The sequence below is a fragment of the Maylandia zebra genome, linkage group LG10 (genome assembly GCF_041146795.1).
Source record: "Maylandia zebra isolate NMK-2024a linkage group LG10, Mzebra_GT3a, whole genome shotgun sequence".
Taxonomy (NCBI): Eukaryota; Metazoa; Chordata; class Actinopteri; order Cichliformes; family Cichlidae; genus Maylandia; species Maylandia zebra.
Genome location: NC_135176.1, coordinates 14,548,053 through 14,566,730, shown reverse-complemented (window position 1 = coordinate 14,566,730; position 18,678 = coordinate 14,548,053). Strand labels below are relative to the sequence as shown.

Below are 18,678 nucleotides of genomic sequence, written 5' to 3'. Positions count from 1 at the left end.
CTGACAGTCTAACTGTAAGCAACAGTCTAAATGTAAAGTGCATTCTACACTCCTCTTCAATAAATCATATGCAAAGAGTCATTCAGGACTGTAAAACGTCAACTACAGAACCCAGAGTCTTCATCATTAAATCTCTGGTTGCTTCATTTTTCTATCCTATATCAGATACTTTAAGGTTAGGTTAGGTAAACTTGCATTCTCATGGTGAGGCAAAGTGCTTTATGTGTGTGTGTGCGTGTCATGAACGGCTATAAAAGGCCTATAATTAAAGAACAAAGCGGGGTTTGAGTTCGAGTTGCGGCAGACTGTCACTACTTGTAAATGGAACGCAGCCTTCCTACGGCGGACAGCTAATAACAGGAATCGGACGCGGTCCAGCCAAGTCCACAGCAACCACCATAGCAACCGCCTAGCATGACCTTAAAAACATTTTCTGTCTTCATAACTATCAAAAACGTGAAATGATTTGCAAAGTGTGAAAGTGTTACAGCTGCAGAGAGCTATGGCGGTATCTTTGGAAGCTGTTTACATAGCTAATAATATACGATGTAACCATGGAGACAGTCAGTCACGTGAGCTAGCGGTGCATGTTTACTACAATGAATAAGGTGATTGCGTGCACAGCGTCCACACGCTGCAGAGGGTAAAGACATTACTTCAATATTGTTTTATATTGATATATATTTGCCTTCTGTTGACCATCACCTCAGGTTCACCATCACAGTTTCAGCATACAGATGCACACTGTGTAAATATGAACACATTCAAAAACTCATGTCTCAGAAATAAGCACGGCTGTTCATGTTTGTCATTAGAGTTTTATTTGTAAGAAAATTATGAGCTTCATATTGTGCATCAAATAAAAGAACATTTCACAACTGAGTCAACAGAAACAGGAAACAGAAATGTCTCTAATGTAGACGTGTACAGTGTAGTGTAAGCATTAAAAGATCACAAAGGAAACACTAACATTTATGTGAAACTAATTGTAATAAAAAAAATGAACAGGTAGTTTATAGATGTAAAAGAAAGAATCTGAAAACAACACTTTTTTGGTCTAAGTGATCAAAGTAGAAAACAGAAGTGATGTTCAAGAACAAACCGTAGCTGCACTAATATTACACATCTCCATTGATGTGGTGAACAGACATGTTGCTTTTAAAACCACATGCAGTGTGTGACCGTGACTGTTCACTGAGACCATGAACGCCACTTCGCTGAAGCCTTCGCCTTCTTCTTCTTCTTCTTCTTCTAAATTGGAAGCAGAAGGAGCACGAGCTGCTTTGATCTACTGAAAGGAAAAAGCAGAACATCTGAGCTGAAACCATTAAGACAGGAACAATCATTCAATGCAGTGTCTCACGTATCTTAGCCTGTTACAACTGTTGATACAAGCTAAATACGGTTAACACACAGTGTCAGGGAGCTCCAGTGTGGGAACTAGTGGCTTTAGGTTTGTAGTCATTTAACTTTCATCCATTCATTCATTTAATTCAGGAGGAAGAAATGTCAGGTGGGTGCAGGCTGGTTACATGCATTTGGTCCCATGCTGTCTTTAACTAAATGACTTGGTTCATTTTATGGCTGGGCTGTATGTGGGGTTATATCATGTTATTTGGGCAGGAGTACCTGTCCCCTGTTAGACTTAGAAAGTTTCTCCATAAGTAGAGTTTCTAACTCTGCTAGCACATCTGTGGCTGACAGCTTTTTGGTGGCTCTTTTTACCCCACACTGGTTGTGAGTGTGTAAATAGCCCCACTAGTTCTTTTGGGTTGCAGTTAACTTGGGAGGAAGGGGTAGGTCTGCCATGACTAGATGAATAACAATTATCTGGGATACATAAATTTCATAATGCATGCATATATCTCTATAAACCTGCCTGTGGGCTGCCATTTTTACATTCAGTTATTTCTTTGTTGAATCTAAATAATGAATGTGTTACAGTTAAAGTGACACTGGTCAGTGTAAATGGCTCATTGGGACACAGAAACCTTTAAATTAAACACTATCACCTGATATCGAGTGTCAAACAATATCAAAGCTGTAAATGCTGTTTACAGTCAGAATTTATAAAACTATGATTGTAAATAAATTCAAACAAGTGAGCTTTTCTCTTTGTGCTGAATATCAACACTGTGGTTTCTTAGACTGTAAGCTTTACTTCAGCACAACCAGTTGTAGAAGCTGCCACTCCAAATGTCTTTGATAACAAGACAAAAATACCTTTTCAGTCCACGGCCTGAAGTTCTTCTCCGACATCTTCTGACATCGGCTTTGTCTGCTGGTTTGAAGACAATAAACCACAAAAAGATGATTTAGTCACTTTGTCTGCGTCATGCAGCTCGAATGTGTCGTGTAACGATGTTGAATAGCCGTCGTTATCCCTCTGCTGTGTCAGTAGGATTGTACTGTACAGCATCTCATTGATATGTGAAAAATGCTAATGTAACACGATAACAGACTTACATCATTAAAACATAAAGGGCAGGAGATATTTAGATATTTTTATATTTATATTACATTTTATAGCTGACGGATATTACTAAATAGATAGAATTTACTAAATAGCTGGATGAACATGAAAAATATGTCTATAAAAACAAATGACCATGAGAGCCAGTAGAATTAATTCAACTGGACACTCAAAAGATGTCCTTAAATGCTCTTTAAGTGGCAGAACAGATGAACAAACAGTTAATCGCTTACTTGAGATGAAATCTGCTGAGCTACTTTGAAAACAGCTTCTAACTGGTTCCTCCTTTAACAGGATGACGGCTCAGGGGTAAGGCCATCATGCAGTCCAGCAACCTTTATGGTTCTGCTTTGATTCACCAGGAACTATTAGGGAAACCTTCCAGCGCCTCCTGTGAAAGACACAGGCATAAACACACAAACATTTATTAACATGTTCCACAGTCTTCCAGTTTGATTTTCTCATCCTGTGGACAACAACGTACATGGATGCAGGTTTATTGTTAACTTTTGTAAGGTTTATTTACTGAACATATCCAGCTGCAGCTCCACTGTGATCCTGAACTGGATAAGCACTTAAGAAAATGTGTGAATAAATGGACAAACATCAACTTACTATATTTATCCAAACAGACGGGACCAATAATGCTTCACTGAGTTAGAGACTTTAACGTCTCTTCTATGTAAGACAACAAAGGTTTTTCAGACTGCATGTAGCTGTCCTCTATGTCAGCTCACACATTTACATTCATGTCACACTTATTTCTGCTTTCCCATTTTATAATTATTACTTACATTTTGATTAGATACCTTGAGTTTGTAAATGATCAGATTACATAATTGGAATACAATGTATCCAATTCAGGGTTGCGGGAGGATGAAGCCTATCCCAGCTGATACAGGACAAAGACAGGCTGCCAGTTTATTGCAGGGCTAACACGATATGTGTAACAGAAAATCCACTTAAATGTTTGATATTTCTTATAATAATCATAATTATGACTATTATTTAAAGGTTTCTTTATAAATACATTTTGATTTTTATAACCTCTAAAATATAAACCTGAGCCGTTTCAGATTCTGACCTCTGACCTCACTGCAGCTCCCTCTTGGAAGTACGTCTGCTTCTTGTCTACCCCCAGTGTTGACCGCCTGCCCTTGATATCACGTACTGTACCCGAGGAACAGAAAAGGACAAACACTTGCCTTCATTTAAGAAGTACATTCATACAGAGGTAATCTATGGAAACACACTAGTTCACCCTTTGGGAGAAATCAGTTCCTGTGAAACATTTCTGTAAATGAACATCATGTGGAGAATGAATGAAATGAGTTCTTCAGGTGACTCAGCAGTCCCACACTGACAAATGAAATCTAGTTAAACTATTAAGCATCTTTGCTCTTCTGAAATCTGTGTTAAACAACAACAAACATAAGTTAGTAACAAAAATACAGCTGAGTAGAGGCTTTCCAAACCACCAGCAGCCATAATGCTAAATTTTAATCTTCAAATGTTTCTGAGCCGTCTTCAACCTGCTTTTAACACATTAAAGTCCCACAGTCAATGCAGCCTGACTCAATCCTAGATGTTCAGCACACAGAGACACAGAGGTGCCGTTTAAAGTTTAGTGTTAACCTGAGTCACTGATCATTTGCAGTATTACAGAGTCTGGCAGTCTTTGCATGATGTCCACGTCACTGTAAGTTTCTAGCTGACTCTCAGGTGTGACAGGTGTGCCAGCAGGAAAGCGTAATAATAACCTGCATCCTGAGGTTTGTCATGCAGGATTAAAGGAGCCAGGCTTTGTTCACACAGCTGGGATTGTATTTTACACTGACCCTGGGTCAGTATAAGTATCATACAGTTTAAACGAAGCACTGAAACTTGCACATATTTATTATAGATGCACTGAAGCTAATCGAGATATTTGCTGTCAGTCTGTGGCTGCGATTAAACACTTTACTGGAAACTTTATTAACTAGTAACTTCATCAGTCATGACAGAAGCTAATATTTCTGTGCTAACATCGTTTAACCAGTAACAGCTTTCCTCCCATATAAGCTAACGTTTACACCGTAACTTTAAGCTAGCACCATAAAGACGGTAAAACACGTAATAACATCTACAAATGCATCTTAAAGCTGTTATATTAGCACTCTGTGTATTACTAACATAACCACATTAACATTACTGACACTCGCTGACTTTTAATAGTCATTCTATAAATGCTGTCCGTTTAAACGGTCCTACCTGTAAACACTGCATATCCACCGGATTCCAGCCAGAGTGGATTCTGGAGTCTTCCACGCTCCTGTTAGTGATCCTCCATCTGGATGGATGAGAACAACCTTCTGAACAATCTAGCAGGAGATGGCCCATATCTATGGGACTGATTTGTGCTAATAACGCCCATTGTATGGACTGATAACAGCCGAAGCGGGTGAATAAAGTCACCCAGTAGCTAGCTGTGCCATTACCCAGCATACATCACTCCCTCCACAAATGCAATAAACCATACAAAAGTATCGTTCTACCTGTTTTTCAGGTAGTTGTTTACATTATATAATTTATTGTGTTCAGTATACGTCACTACAAAGTGATTTCGGAAATATATAAATATACCGACAACAGGCTCTTCCGCGGCAATCTCTTCAATCGGAGGACCCTTCACGTCAATTCCCGACGCGAGGGGGGTACCCTGCGCGTCCATAAGTGCAGCAGAGGGAGCCTGACCATGCGTCACACGTTTGACGAGTTGGGAGTGAGAACGTGTTGAAGTGGCAGACTCTGATTTTGACGCTTTTGATTGTGGTGGATTTACTTTCTAATAATCTGCTTGTTGGAGACTGTGGATACGGATATATTTAATGGTACTGAACAAGTTGTTCCCACATATTTTGTCAAAATGACAAAACCATGTGAGGATATTTTATTAAGGGATAAATAAAATAATCCTGAATGTCAGTCAGTAAACCTGCAATAATAGCATTGTTGCTCATGGGTGTAGTGGCAGTGAGTGAGAATTCAACACTGACACAAATGTGATGTGCATTTAGGCAATAATACTGAGGTTCATCATTTTATTGTTGTGTTATTTTGTCACTATCATTTATCATAAAAAACATCAATTACAGCAACTTTAATAACACATGTGACTCCATCCTGTGGAAGAATATTATTTGCTGTTTTGGTTTAAATGTTCCTCTGTGTTTAATGGAGGCTCTGGATATTATGGGCACTAATTGAAGACTGATAGCATGATACACTTAAGTACCATTTGTGCGTAGTGTTGAAAGAGTCTTAAAAATTATGTAATAACCCAGATTGGATTAAAATCCATCTGTAATAGATACATTGACCAAGGACAAACTACTAGAGCTCCTCTTAATCTTTTTTCAGGTACTGTGTTCCTTTCGAACATTCAGCTGTTAATTGTCCTTGGATTTATGTTACATTCAAAGTAATTCTGTCTGAGTTCATTTCCTTTAAATGAATAAAAGCTTTGTGTGGAAATGTGTTCTACTTGTTCTCTTTGTGCAGTTAGTTACTAACCACCTAAACTGAATTTCTTGCAAATACTTTTAATAAAGAATATCCATTTTGCATTCAACTGAAACCAACAAACTCAATAAAAGCCAAATTAAATTGAAATTAAAACAAAAAAAGGAGCAGGGAATGAAAAAAGACAATAAACCTCCCACTGACTGGCAGTTTGGTAATACCTGAACTAAAGCTATGTCAGAGGACACCTGATGGTGTGACACATCAGGCAGGAGTGAGGTCCCTGCTCACAACGTGCTTCTTATAAGTTATAACTAGAATAATTTAACCATTCTACGTATGCAATACATAAAGTATATACAGTTTCTTCAGTAATTTGTGTTGAAAGCTAAATAACACATATTAATTCTTTTTTGTTAATACTGTTAATACTTTTTATCATTACATAGTTACTAAAGTAACACAGGCACTAAAAGTACATTTTTGTCCATTATTTTCTTTTTTAGTTTAAAACACTTTTAATAAGAAGCATTAGTTAACAAAACTAGACTTCTTCCTATATATAGTGTAGCTTTGCAGTGATGTGACTATTTTTGAGGTAGCTATGCTTCTTGAGAAAAATAGCTTTAACGCTGTTTGGTAACTACTGTAATGCATGGGTCACATCATCACTCTTTGAATTTTCTCTTGTTCTCTTATTTAAATTAAATACAACAGACTGTTTTTTTTTCACTGTAGCTGCTCACCAATCAAGTCACTTATGAAGTGAAATCAAATTCCTTCTATTTGTGTAAATGCATGCAGTCTTAATCACCTTCCTGGCACAGCAGCAGCTTAAGACAGTCATAAAAGCCTGTGTGTGACTTCACTGATACCCTTATAGGCCCATATAGAGCCAAGGTTCAAGAGAGTTTGTAATTAACACTGTTCTTAATATTCTCTCTTTGTTCATGCACTAAGTTGGGTTTTTTTAAAGTTAAAAAAAAGTAACTAAACATTATCAGTACCTCTGTCCTACTTGCAGTGGAGTGAAATCTGTGAGTATTCTCCACACAAGGTCAGTCAGGTTTTCAGCATGTGCTTGGAGTCTGACAAACTTTCCACTTGTCTCTGCTCCTGTTTGTGATATGAGCCCAGGCCACAGCCAGGGTGAGAAGAGTGTCCAGTTTAAGAACAATATCATGCCTCTGTTTTTTTAAGGGTTATTTTTTCTTGGTGGAAATTACTCTATGTGCTTACAGTATAAAAGTATGAAAGTGAGTGTTAAGTCTTAAAGTAGTGTTAAGTCTGAGACCATGGTTCACTGTTGGAAAACGGTGGACTGCTTCCTCTGGGTTGTGAGTGAGTTGCTGCCTTCTAAGAGGCCTTTGGACAGGTCGACCAGTGAGTCACTGAAAACTGTCACAGAAAGGATGCTGAGCAGGAGGCAAGGCTATTGATTTAGCAGTCAATCTACCTTCCAAACGTCCACTTTACTAATTAGGTCTGGAGGGATTCTTTAAACACTTTACCTGGCTTTGGTGGTTGGACCCAGCCTCACAAATAGTCCATGGATCTGGCACATCCACAGCTCAGGATAGAGCTGCTTTTCCTTTGCTCAGAAAGAGTTTGACGAGATGGCTCAGGCGTCTGATTAGAATACCATCTGGGAGACTTTCTTTTGGAGGTTTTCCAGGCATGACCAGCTGGAGCTGTAGATTGCTTGAGGGATTACTATGTGCTCAAGTTATGGAGCAACTGGAAAATCCTCCCCAGCAATGTTTCCAGCAAACTGAAATCCATTGCTGGGGAGAAACGAGAGACCCCTGGTGTGCCCACCTAGTCTCCTGCAACTGTGAGCGGACCTGGGAAGACTGGAAGAAGATAAAAAAAACGAATAAACAAACTATTAACTAATCTAGTCCCTCAAATATTTCAAAATAAAGGTACTTTCATTGTGAACCAATAAAAACTATTATTTACAGTTGCTGGTAGCAACCACAATCTTTTTTTCTTTCTTTTTTAACAAAGTTAAAAAGTCACAGAAGAATCAAGATTCAGGTCTTTAAATTTTCTAAGCCAGCCATACAGTCATAAGTCAGCCAGGTTAGCTAGAAAATTAGCCTGCATTTAAAGACATCTAAGGTTTAGCTTACTAATTTAGCAGCACACGTGACCATGGTTTCTTGACGTCTACAAACAGAAATATCTTCAGAGAGAGGTTTGGGCACTTATAAACAGTATCAGTATCACAGCAGTCTGTGTAACTTAGTACACAACAAAATAGACACTATAAATAACAATAAAATGTCTAAAACCACCACCAAAAACAAACATAGCAAAGAAAGCAAAGTTGGTTGCTAAAATCTCTAAAACAAGACAGAAAACGTGAAAATGATATCAATAAAATCATTTTCATGACAGAAAAAATAAAGGAATCATTTTGATGATCACCACTGCAAAACCAGTTAGAGGCCAGAAGGCCAGAAGGCTTTTTTCTTTTAAAAAAAAAGAAATTGTTGGAGCCTGAAAGCTAACAAGATGTGCAACTGTCTCTCCCCCCAGGCTGTTATACTAAGGACTCATTTAGCCCTTTTGACAAACTCTAGAAAAGAGTGAACGTGCACACACACACATACACACTCATTCATGAATGCTGAATGCTGTGTACATTTGTAAGTAAATATTGCCTTTTTAAGGTGTGTAATGTGTAAAGTGACAAAGAAGAGACGTCTTGTTTAATCTTAGGATTGTACTGCATGTGCGAATTTACATTGTGTAATCACATATGTATAATACCAGTAATATAAAGGTAATATAATATGAAGTAATATAATAACATAATATAAATGACATATACTGGCTGAACAAGCATTGGCAGAGGTCTTTTTCATTCACATCCTTTTTTCTGAACATACAATAACAAAATTATTTTATTATTTTAGAGGCTTGGCATTCAAGTAGTGCTTAACAAATTTATTAGACCGCCTGTCACAAAAACAAGAAAACAAATCTTTTACAAATGTGTCAAAAACTTGTTTAAAACTAAAAAGTTAATTTGAAACATCTTAATTGAAATTGCAGCAACAAAAAATAAATATATATTTTTAGCAATTACCAGTGCTGTGGTGGTCTTTTAAATTTGTTTAGCACTGTAAAGTATGACAGGAGTCTATCTTAAAAGAAATGTGTCAATAGTCATATGCAGCTTTGCTGACAAGGACAGTCTTCTTGGCAGCCAGTTAGAGCCTACAAAATACAAAGTCTTGTCCTACAGCATTCTGAGGAAGTATTCCAAGTACAATACCCCGCACCTGTTTACTTATATCTGCCCTCATGATGGAAATGTAAATTTGTAACACGGCACCTCATGTGCAACAGTCCGTCCCCCGCCCTGTCTAAATATCTCAGATCAGCCCTCTTTACAAACTTGTAAAGAAAGAATAAACATGCGTGCATGCACATTTTCATATTCAATACCTTTAGGTAGGAGTCCTGTGTGTATTTTGTAGCTCAGTATTGTGTTTTTATGATGTGTAAAGTGACAAAAAAGAAATATATCTTTAAAACTAGTCACTATACTTCATATGCACGAAATTGTTGAACAGAACATACAAAGAAATAAAGATAAAAAATAAAGTAAAAACAAATATAGAATAATCATAAGAGTACAAAAGTGGCCCCTTGTAATCCAGGGCCTTGTTACAGAGGGCTTGCTGGTTGTTTGAAAGATTCAGGTTTGCTGGCTGTACTTTGCAGATCTGGAAACTATGTCCATCTTTCATGTTTGAGACTCCCCTTTTGTAAACTAGAGTCAGTTAAAAAACAAGATACTGTTCCATTATGCGTTGTAGGACATGATAAAAGAGAAAAGTTCTGTACAGTCACACACGAAGAGGGACAGATGGTAACAATATGTGCAGATTTGTTTGATTATAGGATGTGTAACATCATGCGCTCAATGCAATGACTGTGAAACTTTTAACAGTCGCTGATTGAATGATATTAAAATCAAAATTCCCACCTGTCCTGATTAACGCATGGTGACGTAGTGAATCCCCTTGACGTCAGCCGCAGCCAATAGGACTTCACGGTCATCGCAGAAGCCCTGCCCACTTTAGCAAGTGCAGTCTGTAGCGGTAACAGGGTCCGCCCCCTGTCTCTGCAGATAAAGGTTCGCAGTCTGCTATCCCAGGCATGGATGACGGTTGTAGTGAGACATGGCAGTCCGACATTACACTCTCGACTTCAACCTCTCTACAGCAGGTAGGAGGAAGGTGATGCATAGCTGACTGTAGGAAGGTCTTTCGTTACATTTCGTTATGCATCAGGGCTGCATGCTTTGCTAGCCTGCTAGTTTTGGCCTGCTAATTTATAGTCAATACTGCCAGGATTATAAAGTGCCACTGGTACATTGCCCATGTTTAGGCACTATATGCATGTGCCCTAGTGCTATGCTACTTGTGCCCACCAGTACAAACCCCTGTCCGTAGGCAGGTACGGCTTGACACTGGTAGGCCACTATTAGCTCGTGAACTGTCACATCAGTATGCATATTTAATGTCAGTGGCACATATTTACAGGTCAGCGTAAATGTCTGTTTAGCAGGTATCTTTGTGGATAAAGCAGCGCAAGCAACTACGGTTGAAACCAAAGTCACATCACTGTCAGTGCAGCATAAGCTTCTAATTAGAGCTCAGTTAGCTTTGGCTAGCATGGCTATGATTAGCCTAGCCGTGTTAGCAAGTCTCTGTAATCAATAACAGAGGGCCCGAGCGATCTCATCAAATAGTTGCGAAAAGTACAGCTTGAATTAATATAATGCGGATTTGTTTTATGACTTATAGGACTTATACAGGTGTGTCTGTTTCATAAGTATAAATTATAACATCAAGTGTGAGTAATCGTTGTTTAATCATGCAGCACGCGCTTTTCGTCGACCTAAGTCTGTGACCCCGTTAACACTCGATAATCAGTAAACGCATGTAGTAAATTGGCACCCGTGCGCTTTGAGGGCTCTGCCAGACATTTATAGTCCAATTAAAATCATCCAGGAAGACGTGCATGTCTGCCATTGTTGTGGTTTTACCATTAACTGATAGTGGTGTGAGAATGAAGCTATGAAGATTCAAACTGTCATTAGGCTTTTTTTTTTTCTTCTTTTTAAAAACCCTTTGTTTCAGAAGTCTGTTTAGAGGAACCAAAGTTTGTCACAGATAATAAATGGAGTATATGATAATGAAAGTGAAGTGCAGCTGTATTTGATTAATATATTTTGTTTACATCAGATTTATTTGCTCCCTCTTTCAGTTGACCCTGCCTCGACAGTGTCTGGTCTGCTGTCTATATTTCATGAACAGGAACTGACAGAGACTATTCATGATACAGACGGGCATGGTTATCTTGCTACCTTTGTGGGCAAGAATGGCAGGTAAGGTCAATATTTTTTCACAAACAAAAGTGACTCCTTCAGTCTAATTATAACTCTTTAGCAGTAAAACTTGGATTACTAAATCCTAATTGGGCAAAACATTTTGTGTATTAGGATGTGATAGCTTAAAGCTAATCTGGCTAGGGTACTTGTTGGCTCGTCTTCAATCAGATTTGTGTCTGTATAAATAAATAATAAAGGTGCAACAATACTAATATCGATATTGAACCGTTCGATGCAGTGCTTTCGGTACGCATATGTATCGAACAATACAAAATTTTTACATTTATTTTATCAACTTTTCTTCTGACGATGCTGTCTGTGTTGAGCGCTCAGTGGATCTGCGCTCGACAGTGCAGCCTAGGCGGAGTAATCGAACGCAGATTCACTGAGCGCAGGGCAAGCTAGCGAGACAGAAGTTAAGCTCTCCTTGCAACATGCCAAATTGAACCTCCCCCACCCTCATTCAGATCTGGCGTTTGGAACCATTTTGGTTTTCATGTGACGTATGACCCTGAAGGTAAGCGCGTCATGGACAAAAGTAAAACAGTATGTTGGATGTGCCACCCAATGCTCAATTACATTGGTGGGAACTAGTGCGTTAGCGCAGTTTTCTCATTAACATGTTGGCCGTCCAGCCCCATGCACGGGGCGATCCGCGTTAATGTCATTTCAGATTAACGCTGACAGCACTAGTGGGAACACAACGAATATGACTGCACATTTACGCCGACATCATCCTAATGCAAAGACAAGTGGAAGCAGACAAAAACAACAAGCACGCATGGTACAAACTTGACCTGAGTCATTTGTTAGCACATGATTCTCCTTATGGGGACCTGATATGTTTAACCCTTGTGTGGTGTTCATATTTTTGTTACTCAGCCAGTGTTCATGGGTCTGGTGGACCCGCTAGAGTTTTGGCTTTCCAAATTAACACTATCAAACAATTTTATGTTAAATTACTAAACAGATGTTTACTTCATCCCAATTACAAGCCATATGAACAGCAAACATGGTTAATTTTTTCCCTTTACCTTTGTTAGATCACATTTATGAATTAATGTGCTTCTCGTTTTTTTTTTGTTTGTTTTTTATAAAATGTTATAAAAAACATAAATCAGTTCTAATCAAGTGGAGTGAGTGGAAAGACACAACACATTTACATGTGAAGCAATATGTTCCACAACTAAATGGGATCAGCTGCTCATCAATGGTGACATTAGGCCCAGGTTTGTAAAACAGGGGGAGGTGGTGCACCCACTTATCCCACACTGTCCTGATGGCAGCTAGCTTGTCTCTCTGCCGTCGAGCTGGTCTGTCGTCTCGGTTATCAAAACGGATAATCCTGGAAATTTTGTGGAAGTTTTCCAGAGTCATTGATGCACGGAAAGGTTCTTGCCGGTTTCTGCATCCCACAGGGATTCTGTGGATTGCCCTTTGGACCTGAAAACTTAGATGAATTTGGTCCATCTCCTTCCACCTCTCTCCAAAAAAAACACCTTCCTTCTAGATTACTGCAATCCAGAATAATTTTCTGGATGGAATCTGGGATGAAAAGCTCAAATGAAGACTTGATGTCCTGCACATGAGTAACTGTCAGCTGTGTTGGCCCTGGCTTATCCCAGTAACAGCTCTGCAGGGTGGCTCATTTCTTGGGCAAGAAGACCATTCAATTTCACCAGTTATTGACATCCATGTTTCTTCACTTGCTGTCTGGTGGGCTTGTTCTGGTCCTGGAGCTGGCTGCAGATGGGGTACTCGTCTTCGTTTTGTTACTAAATGGTGCTCAACCTCATCCTCTTCTTCAAAGTCACTGTCAGACTCTGAATTTTCAGAAATGCTAAATATTCTGAAACCTCTTTGTCAACATCATCGTTCGAAGCCCCTCTCTCTTCCAAAATCAATTGGATGGCCCTCGCAGCAGATAATCTTTTGCCATCTTGATCAGTTGGGATAAGGAACCACACTGGCAAAGTCTTATTTATAGTATTATGCCCCTAATTTGCAGGTGGGACAGGGTATGAGAAAATAAAATTTGGATCCCTCAAGAAAGAGGGTAAAATGTGTGGGAATGTCAGAGCAGACGGTGTTGTTAGTTGAATTTTCAACAATGTTGCAACTTTGTGCGGGAGCAGGAGGGGAGGAAATCACTATCAGCAGCACCAGAAAGGAGGAAGACAGCATGTGGGAACACAGGACCTACACTTTCAACACTTTTATTAGACCTGGGTCCAGTGGACCCGAACACATTGTATGTAATGTAAATGCGTGGGGGGAGGTACAGTATGAGGTCATTGAAAATTAGTTTGGATTTATGTTCTTCACAGAAAATAAGCCAAAGCCAATGAATTTCAGGTTGAAAAAATAATTAATTGTTTAATTTCTTTTGGAAAAAACTGAAAACGGGTCTCACAGACCAGAACACCATACAAGGGTTAATATGCTGCTGAGAATATAGCCCAGAAGAAGCGTACAGTATAGCTTTTATTTTGGAAAGAGCCATTTCTCTGTAACAAACTCCTTTCCAAAGATGAGTGATTCCTCAATCAGATATATTTATTTTTTTATTACTTTGTTGTTTCAGCGACATTAAATTTAAAAACTGTACTTTTGAGTTAAAATGTATTTATAATTTTAATACATGACAAATTAAAAAGGCATAAACAGGTTTTTTATTTTTTTTTGTATCAAAAAAATATCGAATCGAACCGTGAATTTTGTGTATCATTGCACTCCTAATAAATAAGTGTACTAATATCCCAAAGCCAGGATGTGTTTTCACCAAATGTGGGTCTTTGGAGAATTCTAAAACTTGTGTGTTGTCTGACTCTCTAAGCAATGTCTACGGCTTCTTGATAGACTTCCTGATAAATCCTGAGCATGCTTCTAGTTGGACAGCATTGCAGGAATGTTTCAGTTAACTCTTCAAACTTTAAAAATATTACCCTTCAAACTTCTTTGCAACAGAGGAACTTTTCACAGCTTCTTCTGAGAGGTCGCATTGCACACGTTGAGTGGCTTTTTTTGTTTTTAGTGTTCCTCTAACTTTGTTTTGCATCGTTTTCTCTTTCCTACATCAATTCTCAGGTTTGTTGTCCTGCGTGTGCACTCCCAGGGGCTGGTCACAGTTGATTTGCAGTTTTACGAAGATGATGACATTGCACAGCTAGACAATGTAAGAGCATACACAGGGCTATTGTTTTTACCAACATTGAAACTAATAAGGTTAAACATCTCTGGGACTATATAATGATAACCCAACCCTTTTTGACCATAGGCATCTTTAGTGCCTGTCAAAAGATACTTACAGTTACTGTCTGTGTACTGGCTTCCTGTATTCAAACACTTTCACATCCCTAAATGCTAGTGCATACACGGAGGGTTAAATTACACCAACTATGGTGTTGTTTACTCCCGATGTGTTTTGCATTAGGGTTGTCTGTGTAGCAATATGAAACCTTTCACAAATTTGGTGAAAGTTTAAGCTGCATCTATTCTTACTCCACAGCTTTTGAATGCACTGGAAAATAAGCTGAAAGTTCTCTTAAATGGCAATATTACAAGGATTAAAAAGTAAGTATCACTATATTGTTCTTGTAAATGTATCGTACTTCATGGTGCAGTATTATTTATCCCCCCCCACCTCCCAAAAGGCTTCCAGCCCTTTTGCGAGGAGCAAAAGTTGACCGCTACTGGCCCACAGCCGATGGCAGACTAATTGAGTATGACATTGACAAGGTGGTGTATGAAGAGGATTCTGAATACCAAAACATAAAGATTTTGCACTCACAGCAGTATGGGAATATTCTAGTTCTGGATGGAGACGTTAGTAAGTATATAAATCATGGCATGTTGCTTGCACACAAGATTTTGTTTTTTCAAAATGACTGTTTAACTTAGTAGAGTCAGTCTAATAAGAATTATTTGTTTTGCCTTTAAAAACAAATTTTTCTTGCAGACCTTGCAGAGAGTGACTCTGCCTACACCCAGGCCATCACAGGCAGTGGAAAAGAAAACTACGCTGGAAAAGAAGTGCTGATTTTAGGAGGAGGTGATGGAGGAATACTTGCTGAGTTGGTCAAACAAAAGCCAAAGATGATCACCATGGTGGAGATATCCTTTACTGAGCTTTCATTTGAGTGACTTTGTTCATATTAAAGCAAACATTCACTTTTTTTTAGATCACTCCAAATCTCCACACTTAGATTTGCATTATTCTCAGTGTAATTCTGTGTGTGCATCTGACTGTTCCTTAATAAAGCTTCTACATTGACCAGAAGGTGATAGATGGGTGCAAAAAATACATGAGGAAGACTTGTGGTGATATCCTGGACAACCTGAAGGGAGACTGTTACCAAGTGAGTGCTGAATTGTGTGGTGTGGGGTTTTTTTTTTTTTTTTTTTTTTTTGTGTGTGTGCACATTTGCTCAAAATGTGTTTTGCGTTATTAATATTTATTTTTAAAGCGGCAATAGGCAGGACAAAAGTTTTGAAGCAGGGGTAAATTGAAGATGCATTTTGAATAATCTCCTCGTCTCATGGATTGCAGATATTAGTTCAGGACTGTGTTCCCTTGCTGAAGAAGTATGTCCAGGAAGGAAGGACATTTGATTATGTTATTAATGACCTCACTGCAATCCCAATATCCACCTCGCCAGAAGAAGGTATTGATAACAATAGCCATACATCAGGAAAGGTGGCACACAGGTGCAGTGTGAAGAAATGTTTAACTTGTCACATGCTGTCTGCTTTCTGTAGACTCTACGTGGGAGTTCCTGCGTCTCATTTTAGATCTATCTATAAAAGTGCTGCATCCCAGTGGAAAGTATTTCACACAGGTGAGTCTGCTCCTAATTTACCATACAGTTCATGATTGGGGGATTTTGTCAATACTGTTTTTAAAGGTGAACTAAATATTAATTTATTTGAAACACTTCATGCGATGACCAAGCATCATTTCTGTGTGTCAGGGCCTAATTATTTATCTGTATGAGTCTCATGAATCTTTTCTGCTGCTGGCCATCAGGGCAACAGCGCAAATCTGACCGAGGCACTGAATCTGTTTGAGGAACGGCTGGGAAGGCTCTCGTGTCCAGTGGACTTCCGCAAAGAGGTGGTGTGTGTTCCATCCTACCTGGAGCAGTATCCTTTCTATCAAGTCCCATAATTTATAAAAATGTTTACTGAATTGAAGTATTAAGGCTAGGTTATCATTTCTGCTTTCATTAGAGAAATTAAATAATGGTGTTTTGCTCTTATACTGTGAGGGAGAAATTCAAAGTGTCTGCTTTAAAAAAACAACCAAACAAAACCCCAGACATTCAGGCACTGTCAAAGGTCACCTTTGCATATGGACTGATTATTAAAATTGGGATATTTGCTTGCTGTGGTCACCTGATCCTGCCAGTGTAGTTTAGTTAGCAGGCACATTAGGACCATCTGATTTTAATAATCCAGTCTAAGTGTCTGTCTGCAGGTGCCGCTTGCACGCACTCTAAACACCACTGATCTAATTGAAAAACAGTCTACTAACACACCAAAGCCACATGCAGGTGAATAAAGATGGTCTTCCCCATCAATCTAGCTCAGTTTCAATCCAGTCTAACATTTATTTGTTTTTGTGTACATGTGTAGTCCTTAACTCAACTATCAGATGGGTTTTTTACACCGCTTGGAAAAAGTAAACAAGTTATCTCCTGAAATTCTCAGCAGCTGGAATGTGAAGGCTCCTAATTTCTTCTGTACCCCCTCATTTGTACGCAAATTGAATGCAGCCTGAAAATTGGAGGCCACACAAAATTCAGTTTAGTTTTAAATGTTAGGAACTATTCAGATATTTCCAAAGTCTGAATTGTTCACACACCTCTGTGCACATTGGTGAGCTTCTGCTGACTAAGACAAGTAATTTAATTTGCTGTTTTCAGTTAACAAACACTGACTGAAAAACACTCCAGCTTCAACCAGTCAAGTTGGTGTGGTTAAGTTATGAGAGTATATGTGTATATATATTTTTTCTTTTTCTATAGCTGACTCAGTTCTCCTCGAGGCATAATTGCAGTTTTATCATCCCCATTCTTTTAATTTTACAACTTGTCAGTTGTATTGTTTGTTACTTGAGGTTTTTTTTTTTTCCTTATAAATGTCCACTTGCATGTGCTCTGAAGGAGCTGTTGGAACACTGATTTTTATACACTGATAATGTGGAGTAACTCATTTCCCATACATATGTACTCATTTTCTGTAATCTTGAGTTATGAAGTTGAATGAACGTGCCTCTGCGTGAGCCAGTGCACAGGTGCAGCATACCCAAAGTGTCACTTTTATGCTTCATTTTTGTTGCTGCCTTTCAAATGTGATTTCTTTCAGGTTGTATTAAGGTGGTCACGCCCAGCGGGACTGAGGGGCTTAAATCAAAGTGTTTTAAAAGGGAAACTATTTCTCCAAAGTTACTGCCACCTCTGCTTGTGCTGTTTTGTCATGTTTTATCGGCACCTTTTTGTTTTTGCCTGATAAAGTTTTTGTTAAGACTGTATTAGGTGCACGTAAAGGACGGTGAATGTAGCTTGCATATACAGTACAATGCACATTTGATCTACCCTGTGGGACATTTATTTATTCGTTATTTCATTAAATGCTGTCCTTTCCTGCTTGAGATGATTTTGACCATCTATGATTAAACTGTTTTTGGGGGGAACATACCTGTGGTGTTTGACTCATTCCTCTTGATCACTGTTATCTTAAGAAAAATGCAAGAGACGGGAAACGTGACTGTTTTCCTCGTAAGAACTAATATTTGTCCAAAACTTAAAGTACCAGTTTGTCAGCCAAAATCTTAAAGCTTAACTAATCAAATCTAAAAAATAAGGCAGAGGTTAAAAATGTCAAACTGCTGCAGCAGCTTTTGCATTTGCTTAGAATGTATTGGGTTTCTCATTCTGTGACATGTTTACACAGATGCCATACTAGTGACGCTGTGTGGTGTGTTATGAAAACTCTGGTAAACTACCAACTGGTCTAATTTAATTGGTGTACCATTTAACCCAGTAGTTAACTAGTGACGTTTATCAGTTTGACTCCAGAGTACTCTGGTACTGTATACAGAATTGTTATTCCAGAACTCTTATTACTCATTCAAATGCAACTTTGCAAACCTAACATGTGCTGCTATATTCTTTTTACGGAGAAAGTTTTCTGCTAGCAATGTTTCCAAACAAGCCATACTTCAGTCTTTACAGGCCTCAGCCTGTTAAATGCTAGAGTCCGTTTTGTTTTTAAGTTTCTCACAGTTTGA

General features: G+C 38.6%; 1 protein-coding gene and 1 long non-coding RNA gene across 4 annotated transcripts; one reads left to right on the top strand and one right to left on the bottom strand.

The window, feature by feature from the left end:
• Positions 1-798: 798 nt before the first annotated feature.
• On the bottom strand, positions 799-5,242 carry LOC143420809 (uncharacterized). Of its 3 annotated transcripts, none has more exons than XR_013100544.1 (6): positions 5,096-5,242; positions 4,724-4,802; positions 3,558-3,643; positions 2,707-2,864; positions 2,224-2,281; positions 799-1,291 (listed from the first exon to the last, which is right to left on the bottom strand). It is a non-coding gene; the product is annotated as an uncharacterized LOC143420809 (long non-coding RNA). The 3 variants fall into 3 exon arrangements; XR_013100545.1 differs by having other exon boundaries at positions 799-1,288; XR_013100546.1 differs by having other exon boundaries at positions 2,224-2,278.
• Positions 5,243-10,074: 4,832 nt separating this feature from the next.
• sms (spermine synthase) lies at positions 10,075-18,085 on the top strand. Its single transcript, XM_076889129.1, has 11 exons — positions 10,075-10,219; positions 11,264-11,384; positions 14,475-14,562; positions 14,896-14,960; positions 15,041-15,216; positions 15,346-15,502; positions 15,658-15,745; positions 15,937-16,051; positions 16,146-16,225; positions 16,414-16,529; positions 17,041-18,085. The coding sequence occupies exons 1-11, from the start codon at positions 10,174-10,176 to the stop codon at positions 17,069-17,071; spliced, it is 1,083 nt and encodes a 360-aa protein (XP_076745244.1). The 5' UTR covers positions 10,075-10,173; the 3' UTR covers positions 17,072-18,085.
• The last annotated feature ends 593 nt before the right edge of the window (positions 18,086-18,678 follow it).

What these genes read in the sequence shown, in the direction of transcription:
- sms (XM_076889129.1), top strand. Translation starts at nt 10,174, where the DNA reads ATGGCAGTCCGACATTACACTCTCGACTTCAACCTCTCTACAGCAG. An exon ending in TTTGTGGGCAAGAATGGCAG is followed by an intron (nt 11,385 to 14,474) that starts GTAAGGTCAATA and finishes ATCAATTCTCAG; the next exon opens with GTTTGTTGTCCTGCGTGTGC. An exon ending in AGTTCTGGATGGAGACGTTA is followed by an intron (nt 15,217 to 15,345) that starts GTAAGTATATAA and finishes TTTTTCTTGCAG; the next exon opens with ACCTTGCAGAGAGTGACTCT.